Below are 12,016 nucleotides of genomic sequence, written 5' to 3'. Positions count from 1 at the left end.
TGCCCTGTGAAACTTGCGATGAAAGATATGACCGTAGCGGGAGTGTTTATCTTAGGTTAGGCTCATACCTTATTTAACATCCTTTGAAATTCCAGCTATAAAAAGAAAAACACATAATATTCTCACACATATATTTATGTAATATGTAATCAATATTTTTAAAAAAAAGGTCGATATTGGAAGTTCGGATGACTTCTTTATAATTAGACAGTTGATTTATTTTTCTAATTTCATATATTTTACTCTCTGTGCATGAGTTATAGGTTACAGAGATGATATTGTTATCTAGCCGTCATGTCATACCTCACGGCCCGATTCGAAGAATGATTAAGACACGTTTAACATTAGCGTCGTTGCACTGAGTGCTCCGACACGTGCTGAGTGGTATCCTCTTTGGGACAACAAATTACTAATGTCAAATATTAATTTTAAAATTGTTGTTTTTTTCAAATAAATTATTTTCATTTTCAAGATCTTGGAAAGATCTTTAAAAGAGCGATAACTAAACGACATGTCAAAATTGAGGTTTATTTCAATTCCGCTGTGATCCCAATAAGATCTATCTACGATATTTCTAACGTCAAAGTGACATTGGTTGCCTGAATTGAGCTGCTTCTGTCAATTATACGACATACAAATGATGTCTAAATGAGAACTTATCCGAACCAGAACTTATCGTTATCGTATTCGAATCAGGCCGTCAGTCTCCTGTTCAACGATTTTACCATCATGCAAAACATAAATGGCAATACATATTTATATTTATTGTAACTACTACTATTATTATTATTATTGTACAATTACATATTCATTGTAACTTTAAGTACTTTATTCATTTTACAATTATGTTTTCTATACCTAATCCAATGGAGTTCTAAGCAAATTCATAGGATTGAACTTCCCTAGTTTTATTTATTATTTCTTTCTTGAAATTCTCGAAAAAATTTCACCAAAACCTAGATTGTTTAAATATCGTAAACATTATTAATTTTTGTTTCCTTGTTCTCCTTTCTTCCTTTGCAGATGCGCCAATAACAAATCTAGTGACATATCACATTGTTCGGCCAATTCGTGCATCTCGCCCAACTCTTCTCGAACTACTATCTCAAATTCTTTGAAGTTTCCTACCAATTCCATAAATTCAATGGAAGTATCATTAGATTTGTACTTGTTGAATTCAGCCTCATATTGGTACAACTTGGTCATGGTCGGACTTTCAAAAACCTGCTGTCTTTTGTCCACCTCTGTAATGAAAGAGATATGTAAATAAACAGAAAACTACAGCTTTACCGTTTAACTGAAGTGGTTGGTAAGAAGATATCATGATCGCCTACCGACTATAGTTGAAGGCTTTGTTGCATAAAACTGATCTGAATTGTCATGAGTGCGCTGAAAGCGCTGGAAGGCTGAAAGCGCTGGTAGCCTAGCGGTAAGAGCGTGCGACTTGCAATCCGGAGGTCGCGGGTTCAAACCCCGGCTCGTACCAATGAGTTTTTCGGAACCTATGTCTGAAATATCATTTGATATTTACCGTCGCTTTTCGGTGAAGGAAAACATCGTGAGGAAACCGGACTAATCCCAACAATGCCTATTAGTTTACCCTCTGGGTTGGAAGCTCAGATGGCAGTCGCTTTCGTTATAACTAAAGCCTACGCCTAATCTTGGGATTAGTTGTCAAGCGGACCCCAGGCTCCCATGAGCCATGGCAAAATGCCAGGACAACACGAGGTAAAGGAGGATCTGAATTGTCATGAGTAAGTAACAAGGTAATATTTAAACTAGTTTTAGTCCCAAAACTGACCTAACTTCAACTAGAAAATCACCGTATTCATAAATAAAATAAATATTATAGGGACATTCTTACACAAATTGCTTAGGTCCCACGGTTGTGGGTACTCAGACAACGATATATATATAATATAACAATACTTAAATACATGACTCAGGAACAACTATCTGTGGTCATTACACAAATACATGATTTACATATACACAAATACTTATTGGGATTCGAGCCCAGGACCATCGGCTTCATAGGCAGGGTCACTACCCACAAGGCCAGACTGGTCGCGGAATTTAAAAAGGCAAAGATAAATGTAGATTTATATCGTATAAGATAAGATCTATAAATAACAGATTCACAGTGTCTCAGATTCTCCAAATACTAAATCTGTAAGTATGCCTTTTGTGAGTCGAAACCTATTTAATGTAAAAACCATCTCAACAGAAAAATCTTTCGATTAAAAAAATCATACTCATATCCGTTTGGGAGCTACTATGCCATGTGGGTAATACGTTTGTACGCAGACGGGGTGTCGTTATTTACGTTGGAATAAAAATTAAATACTAAGGTATCATAACAACCCACATAGACGGGTGACCATGTGTGAAACACGGAAAAGACCATGACCATATATATAGGTATGTATTTTGCGGGCTTGGTGACATTGGTGACCCGAATCTCTAATCCTAAAATTCTAGTATTTTACGTCTCTGGTATTATTATTCGCGTCTGATATTTTGCGTATCTTGTATTTTGCATGTTTGGTTAAGTACGACATTGGTATGCGGAGACTGTGGTATTTTGAGACCCTTTGATACTGTCAAACTGTTATTTTGCTACTCGCTATCGAGTGTGATTCTGACCATTAAACAAAATCTTGACTTAAAGAAAGTTACAAAAAAAAAGCATTCCAGACGTAAACTACTTCCATGTTTCTGTTTTCTCGCGAACATAAAAGAAAATTGAAGCCTAAATTAAGTACATATTATAATTTTAAAATTAGTATCGGAGGTGAAATAACCCGCTAAAAGGTGAGGTATAAAAGTGTGAAATAAATAGTCAAATCGGTACAACTTTCAGACAGTTGTAAAAATACATTTTCGTTACCATCGACACAGTCCCTGGATATGTTGATTTCCTGGCTAGTCGGACAGAATAATTCCACGGAGACTGTCTTCTTGTTCGTTTTCTGGTCTTCGGGATCCTCAAAAGCCCTTTTTACTGTAACAGTTGTATTGATGGCCACATAGTCTTTGCATGTTTCATTTCCGTCTATATCCTTTGGGCAGGTAAAAGTAAAGTTGTCATTCTTGTACGATTTTAGTTCGCAAGCCTCTGTAATCATAAAAACGAGTTTGGATAAGTTACTAGTAATTGTAGCTAATTTATGCTAAATAAATAACTGTACCTATCGTTATCCGGTTTCAAGTTAAACAGATTCCTTAGTAATGTAGATTGTAGATATTAAGTATTAGATGACGATATTACTGTACGAATTGTTTAAGGATGTCCGGAAACTTATTTAATGCAAATCGACTTCCCACATGCAAGTGCTACACAAGCTTAAGGTTACATTTGGATTGAGACTTCACAAGCGTTACTGTACATCGATATTATTAAAAAGTTGAATAAAATTACCGTTATCATCCATCATGTTATTTGAATGTGCCCTTGATTTCTACTATGTAGTATTTTATTTTTGACATTTGCAGCAAGAGAAAATCACACTAGAAAGTTGTACCTAACCGTCCGATATATGTATGTTGGTGTACAGACAGGCAGAAAGACGATCAGACAGACCGCGAAATCTTAGTTCTCTTTATCACCGGACATACGGGTCCTAAAAATGATGAAGGTCTAGAAAAACGTTTGAGTTTGAGGTTGGGAACACAACAAAGGCATCTTCGCAAAGGCCGTGGCAGGATAAGGGAACATCTTGTGTTAAATTACTGTTACGGCATTACTGACAAAGCGTGTACCCGGGCGCTGTCATTGAATTTCATTGATAAAATGAGAGACCTGCTCTGCCATTAGAATAAGAACGTTCAATGTGTCACTCTTTTGGAAAGGCAATTATCCTCATGCATGAAGTTTAAATTTGAACCAAATAATTTTTATTCGGATGATTGTTCATTATGGCATATTACAAATGCATTTCCGTTAGAAAATTATCATTTAATTACTTAAAATAATAAATAAACTGTACAAAAATTGCGCGCGAAATGCTAATGAGCGAAACGCAATGTCATTGGTCGAAACGTCACGTGACGTCACAGTGCAGACAGATTTGTTATTTTGTTCTACGTCGCACCGATTTTGAAAGAAATCTAGTATAAAAATATATTTAAGTCGCGATTTATTAAATAAAAATGGTTATATCTCAAACATCGCTTATTGTCGACTAATTCTAGATAAACACTTGGTTGAGTTTCAATACTGTTATTATTTAAATTTACACGTACTTACATACAACACGTCTATCAAAAGTTTTATCGACAGCTACACACTAGTTTGCAGTTAGTAACACGAAATTACGGATGTTTTTGGATTATTGTAGATTTGTCGATACATTTAATATTGTAGATGTATATCACCAGTAAAACTGCAGTTAAATTATTCTTAATAATTACAATTCCGAAACAATACATCCAAGTATTTTCCTCTCCTCCCAATCTCCGTTTTACCTAGGTTTAAAAAAAATATCGCATTCCCGCCAATAGGCAAAGACCCGCCAACAGTGCCAACTTCAGAGCTAATCAGCCAAACAAATTGACATTTTAAAAGATCTTTTAAATAAATAAAAAAATTGTAAAACATACCCAACTTGTTAGTAGAAAATCGCAAGAAATTCGAATTTTCTGTGGGAACTTGTTATTGTTATTATTGTTACTTAACTTAGGAATTAAAGGAATTAAATATACTTAGTGTAATCAAATTAAAATTAAAATTGTAAATTGTAATTGTAAAGCGGTGGTGGCCGAGTGGATATGACGTCCGACTTTCAATCCGGAGGTCGTGGGTTCAAATCCTGGCTCGTACCAATGAGTTTTTCGAAACTTATGTACGAAATATCATTTGATATTTACCACTAGCTTTTCGGTGAAGGAAAACATCGTGAGGAAACCTGCATAATATACATCTGCGAAGAAATTCAAACGTGTATGTGAAGTCCCCAATCCGCATTGGGCTAGCGTGGGGACTATAGCCCGAGCCCTCTCGCGCATGAGAGGAGGCCTGTGCCCAGCAGTGGGACGTATATGGGCTGAATTATTATTATTATTATTATAATTGTAAAAAACTAACAAATTAACATATAATTAATTAATGCATGTATGTAGGTATCTCATTAAGTGAAATGTATATTTCTTTTGAGATCAATAAAATATCACATGTCAACTCTTGCCTACAATTTTTACAATTTGGGAGTGCCAGAGTATCATATTGATTTCGACATTTAGGTTTCCTAGAAGCGTGTTTGGCGGCATTTTTTAAAATTTGAGCGCTTGAAAGTTATCATAAATCCAAAATTGGTGATTACAATTGTGTACGTGTGGAAGCTAATATATGAGATTGACGCCAATTTATTTTCCAATCAAATTGGTCAATTTGATGATCCCCTCGGGATGGACGGGCCTTAAGAACCGGCAAATTGTCTATGCTATACAATTTAAAAAGTTTATTTTTAAAAAGGTTTGACTAAAGAATATGCAGTTCTATATTGTGTATAAATTCGTAAATACTTCGTTAAATCAAAAACTTTACATTAAATTAATGAATACGTATAAGTGATATATAGGCTTCATACCTACTACTTACTTCCGAAGCTAAGAAAGGCCCAGCCGAAAATATAAGAAGTAATTTGTTCAGATCGATTGAAATCTACAAAAAAAAAGGGTTACTCTTGTATACTTTCATATAATTTTTATTAGAAAAAAAAACAGTGCTATTTGTACATTGTGGGCTGCACTTTAGGTTCATCTATGGTATTTACAAATAATAAAACGAATTATTAGTGTCGAGTAGCTGAAATACACAAACAACATTAGTAACGAACATCAGTTGTGTCCGAACTGTGACGTCATCGGCTCTGTAGAATTCACGCCAAAAATTAGCCGCTCAAAATTTTTCTACATTTTAAATATTTTTTAATAAAATAATGTGATGATTTATAAAAGTATTTTTATTTTTTCCGGTGTTCAATCGATATAAATAATGATTTATAAAATTTAAAAAAATCATGCATGAGGTTGATAGTGACTTAGCCCAGGTCAAAGCTGTAGGAGTAATTCCGCAACAGTTAAGCAGCTGTAGCTGCCATCCGAATTAGGTTAATTGAGAGGTTTATATATACCTGAGCAATAACGTTTGTCATCATCATTACTCCATTTACCGTCAATGCACTCGTGTTTTTCTTTCTCCACTATAACAAACGGTTCCACGCAGTCATATTTCAGACGGAAGCTATTTGAAGTTGAAGAGTTTCCATTCTTGGACGGTATTATCTTGTATAAACCGTTCTTCGGATACTCCGGCAAAACACATAAACCTAAGTTCCTGGAAAAATCGAAAATTTCGTCCTTTTATATTCGTCGGGAATAATAGCCAGCAAAAAAGTAAAATCTATAGTAATGTTAAATAACGAAGAAACTAGTGGCGCAGTTGAAAAACTTTAAATATACCGAGCAAACTGAATCCATTATTGTATGCTTAAGGTAATTATTGAATTGGTTTTTTGGAGTAGATAAGTTAAACGTAGGTGATAAATTATTAAGAATAAATAATTGATAACTTTATGGTAATTGGCGTATGAAAATGATAACAATAGGTAAAATGGTTCCATGAAAAAATCTGTAATAATTGCCATTATAGTTATTATTAGTAAGCTTATTGGCTCGAATTCATCGTTTCGCACAATTTAAATTTAATAGTTGAAAATATAGACAAATAATGTGAAATATGTTTTTATCACCTTGCCAGACAAAATATATGTGTAGTATGAAATTCATTTCAATAAAATAGCGTACCTAAGTTTTATTTTAGTGGAGCATGATATTAAAAAAAAAAATTTTTTTTTACTATTTTCGTTTGATCACTACGTGAAAACAATTACCTACTCATAACTATTATGCTACTCATTTTTTATGATAAGTAAATAGGTCAATGAAAATTACTTACTTCTTTTCATTATCAGATATAAGGGCGTAGTAACAAAACTCAGGTGCGTCGTGGCAGATTTGAGGGCATACTTTCTTGTGATTCTCGGATTCTGACACGCAGTGAAGCAGTAGGCCGAACAAAAGTCTCCTGTAAATAGGCAGACAAATAAAATCGAGTCTATGTCGGTCGGGAATTCCTGTAATTAAAATGCGTGAAATTCTCATTTTCAATAACTCTCTAATTACTATGCCATATTGTTCAAATTTGCAACCTTATAATAACGAATAAAATGGTTGCTCGAATAAATATAACTGGATTGCTTCAAAAAAATATAGGAAAATAATATTTCTGTCGTATTGGAGATGACATCATGCGGTTTCCTAACCGAGCATATTATAGTAAAAAGGGCAGAACTGGTTATTGTTAAAACCGTTGCTTGCACCAATTATTCAATTTTCAAAATCGTACATCGTACATGTAAAACATACATACAAATTGTAAAACATTCACATCTAAAATAAATATTGTCATTAAGTGGAACCCGGGCCTTATGCCGATAGCAAACAAGTACACGGCCCGCCTGATGGTAAGCGATCACCGTAGCCTATGGAAGTCTGCAAATACAGGCTTTACATGCGCGTAGCCGACCCTTTAAAAATCTTAATGTTGCATTGCTAATATTGCTATAAAGAGTATGAGTACTTTAATGACTGATACTTACTGATTTGAACTGTTACAGGTCTTCCAATACTCGTCGGAGGCGTCCCTGCAGTCGATCAAACCGTCGCACAACGCTGTGTTGGAGATGCAGCCACCGTTTTCGCACTGCCACATGCCATCGCTGTAGAAATGCTAATCAATATTAGTTCCTATAATTATTATCCTTATTATGACACATAGTATTATTTTTATCAGTTTGTAAAATTGGTGTATTACTGTCTAATTTATTCGGTATATAGCCATTATTTGTCAATGAGTAAATTTATCCCTCAGGCCAAAAATGGATGGATTGATGATATTCAACGTGAACAATGATTTATGATTGTTCAAAAGTTTAAATTGCAATCAAAAAGATTTTTTTTTTTTTAGCTTTGTCACTTTTGTGACGATGTCGCTCTGTGCGTATACAAACATGTGACTTATCTTCTACTTAATCCTAATGAAACCAGTTTATATATACATTTTGCATCCTCAGATAGTGGGTGCCCCAAAATTTGGTTGCAACCCCCAACTTCAAAAAAGCTTTCGTTCATGATATCTTTTCTCTCACTTTCGTTCCGGACACATTCCATAATGACATGGTATGTTATGGTGTAGTTTTTGGCAAAAAAATCATTTTTGGTACAAGCTTTTATCGCTGACTGTACTTTTCTTTCCACAGGCAACTAATACTCATCGAGCCAATTCTAAAAACCCCAAACACAATTAGGTTGCGTTGTTTTATCACAGAGTTCCTATGTCCACCTCTTGTCTCCATCATCAGATCAGCTTGATGGTACCATGATATTGCATTGTCACCAAACTTAAATATGTACGCAAATTTTTAGCTCAATCGGAAACCGGAAAGTGAATCAAATTTAACTTGCAAGATTTGATTACAAACAGACAACGGTCAGGTGAAAGTAAATAAAAGCTTGTAATAACATTTGTACTGCGTGTGCTATCTAAATCATTGCAGACTTATCTTGGTCTAACACTTTTGCCTTTTTTACAAGCTTCTATTTAAATCTTAGAAGCTAAATTTGACCCACTACGATTTCCGATTGAGCTGAAATTTTGTATACATATGTAAATCGGATGACAATGCAATATTATATGGAGCTGATCTGATGACAGAGACAGCAGGTGGCCATGGGAACTCTGTGATAAAACAAGGGAAACTAAAAAGTGTTTTGGGGTTGTTCGAATTGTCCCGATGTGTAAGGCATGCATAGAGCATGTGGAAAGAAAAGTACAGACAGCGATAAAAGTTTGTACCAACAATAATATTTTTGCTAAAAATTATTTCTTTCTAATACGTCATTTATATTATGTAAAATGTAGATGAAAGTTAACGTATGTAACCATACGTGCACGACGTATTTCTTTCCTCTGTCACGTTGGTCGATTCCGTGGTAAGCACTTCTGCAAAGGTTGTAGTTTCAAACCAATTCGTCGTCTGCCCCGTTGCTTCAAATAAAAATACTGCGAAACACAAAACAGATATTCTTAGGGCATGTAAATACCAAAAAGATTGAAAGGGACCCTGTTCTTGTGAATTTGTCACTCTGTCACATAGCTAAATATCTTGGGGGCTACTTACGCTATCTATTTGAAATTTGGAATAGTTATAAATAAAGACGCAGTGAAAGTGTTTTTATTTAATCCTTTTAAATACTTAAAAAAAAAATACTTTCATAAATAAGTACTTAAAAAAAAAAAGTTACACCTCTATCAAGAAACAGATCCGATTTTTGTTTGCTATTTAACCTCCTTTTGCGTTTGTTTATTATTCTTAAAATCTCTATCTATAAGAAAAAAAAATATTGCAAATAAAATGTTAAAATCGATGCACACGTTAAATAATTATTCCTAAAAATCCAATGTACATCTAGGTACATTAGATCGATTTGCCCATAGATGACGCTTTACACAAGTATAATTGTATACTTCTGCTCAAAAATCTATCGTGCTGAAGACCTGCACGAGATAGTAAAAAAATCTACTATTGTACGGAGCCCTCGGTGCGTGAGTTCAACGAACTCGCACTTGACCTTGTTTTACTTTTGAATGCCATGTAAATTTTATAGAAAAACTTATCGGAATGCGCAAAGATAATTGTTAAATATAAACTGGTAAAAGGGTTGAATACTTCTGTACCTGTTATGAATAGGAGCGAGCTCGATTAATAAGTAATGTTAAATGATTATTAAATTAAGAACTAGGGGTTATCCCTTCGATTTTCTGCTAAGCGAACTAGTAAATTCCGAAACTGGCTACAGCAAAAATTATTTCATAATGGTAAATTTAAGGCTCATGACAATATTATCTCAATGTTAGTTAGTAAACTGTTTTTGTACTTATGTTAAAATTAGGAATTTAGGTAAATGCCACGTTTTGTTTTTTCAAATCAACAAATTTCTGTATATATTAGTAGCTAGCATTAGGCCTGCTGGCAAAAATATATCTTATGGTACTTATCTCTAGGGTAAAGAGTAATAGGGTCGGATCAGTCCGGCCGACTCTAATTTCCATGTAAGAAAAGCTACAATACAGTACCAGTCCCAAAAAGTGAGGACATTGCTGGGTAACCATTGCAAGATGTTCCATTATGATCTATTTTTATTTTCTAATTAGCACAATACACAGAAATAAGCATTAAACGTAACGCCAAATAATATTTCAACCCGTCAACAGTACACATAGCGCTTGTCATAAAAGGGTCAACATATTTTATAAAAAGGTCACTTATGTGGACAATGAAATAAACGTTAACGACTCTGGTATATAATATATATCCCACTTTTCATATTTGAGTCGCAAGTACTGAAAGAATGTATGCCACCTTTCTAGGCGGGCAGCAGCTGCAGCGGCTAAAGGTGCGACGTAAAAGTTAGCTTTAGTATAGAAGGTGGAGGTAAGGAATGGAATCTCCATGTACCAAAAAGTGTCATCAAAAAACCTTAAATAGGTGGCACTACAATACTTAGAATACTTGCAACAAAAATTCAAACCATAGACATCGCACTTAACTCCGTCAATAACGCCTAGGTTCTTAGCTACTCTAGCGTTACTCTGGACAGATTTGGAACTATTATTTATAGCTGACAGCTGGACAGTTTTGTAATAGTTCTGCCATAAAAGGTTTCACTCCTTTTAATTTCACACTCCATAAGATTTAGATTCCCTTAACTTTGTCATATCACCAGGAAAGACGCGAACTAGTTATGCGCATACTATAAAATATGTATGAACCAAAAACGCTATGTGTCGCAATACTACAATACAACAATAACAGAATAAAACACTTTCATCCTTTATGTAAAATAAATATCACGATTCACTATCAATATATTAAATTAACTGATATTTTAAAATCACACAATAAACTTACAGCAAATTAATAATATAAAATACTGAAGAGACATGGTTGATGTGTATAGTGGCAGCGTCCCAATCACTTTGTGTGTAATAAATGTAATGATATGTATTGTTATAACAAGGATTTTACGGAAGGAAAAACAGTGTATAAAACATTGGCGGTTATTTGATGGTAAGGTCATTACCACAGTTACCTACTGAATACCATAAATAATGATGGTGTTAAAATATTTAAAACTATACCTACTTGATTTAAATCTGTGTACCCTTATAAACCATTATTTTTTTTGTCTTCTATTCAATAAGGTTCGGCTGTTTTTTTAATAATATGATGTGACTAGCGACCCGCCCCGGCTTTGCAAGCGTTAACAAATTATAGCTAAAACCTTCCTCCAGAATCACTATATCGATAGGTGAAAACCGCATGAAAACCCGTTCAGTAGTTTTTGAGTTTTTCGCGAACATACATACAAACGGACAGACTTTGTTTTATAAGGTGTAGGTGTGTAAGGTACCTTATGGTGTAGCTTCAGCATAATTTTCCGTTCCCTCCGTTCTAATCCAAACTTTTAACTAAGTTCTAGCGGTTCGTTGAGGTTTCTAAAAAAACCTGACACTCACTCAAGTTCTCCCGCAATCCTGACAAAAGACCAAAAATCCTGACATGTCAGGAGCAATCCTTTCAGCAATGTCTTCATGTTCAGGAGAAATCCTGGCTCAGGTCCCAAGTTGGTCGCTGTAAGCAAAATCACTCAATGTATCTGCGACACAGCAACGCAAACTATGGCACATCTACTGGCGTGCCCCGCATGCCCGCATCACTGCTCGGAGCTGGATCTGAGGGACCGCTGCCTATTGAGCTTCCATCGTATAAAAAAAGAACCTCGACACGAAAAGAAGAAGGATAAATCCTGACGTACAACCTATAAATACAAATTACTTATGATATCGTGGGCCTTAGAAAGCTAGATGACAATCGACATAAAGTACTTACCT

The 12,016-nt window shown here is 34.7% G+C and overlaps 1 protein-coding gene across 1 annotated transcript; it reads right to left on the bottom strand.

Annotated features, from left to right (window-relative positions):
* Positions 1 to 119: 119 nt before the first annotated feature.
* Positions 120 to 11,558, bottom strand: LOC133526943 (uncharacterized). Its single transcript, XM_061863804.1, has 7 exons — positions 11,034 to 11,558; positions 9,010 to 9,124; positions 7,662 to 7,781; positions 6,959 to 7,087; positions 6,135 to 6,337; positions 2,891 to 3,118; positions 120 to 1,244 (listed from the first exon to the last, which is right to left on the bottom strand). Exons 1-7 carry the CDS (start codon positions 11,200 to 11,202, stop codon positions 985 to 987), a joined length of 1,224 nt encoding a protein of 407 aa, XP_061719788.1. The 5' UTR covers positions 11,203 to 11,558; the 3' UTR covers positions 120 to 984.
* Positions 11,559 to 12,016: the final 458 nt, after the last annotated feature.

This window comes from Cydia pomonella, chromosome 17 (assembly GCF_033807575.1).
Source record: "Cydia pomonella isolate Wapato2018A chromosome 17, ilCydPomo1, whole genome shotgun sequence".
NCBI lineage: Eukaryota > Metazoa > Arthropoda > Insecta > Lepidoptera > Tortricidae > Cydia > Cydia pomonella.
Note: the sequence above shows the minus strand (reverse complement) of the source record. Positions and strands in the feature narration are given on the sequence as shown.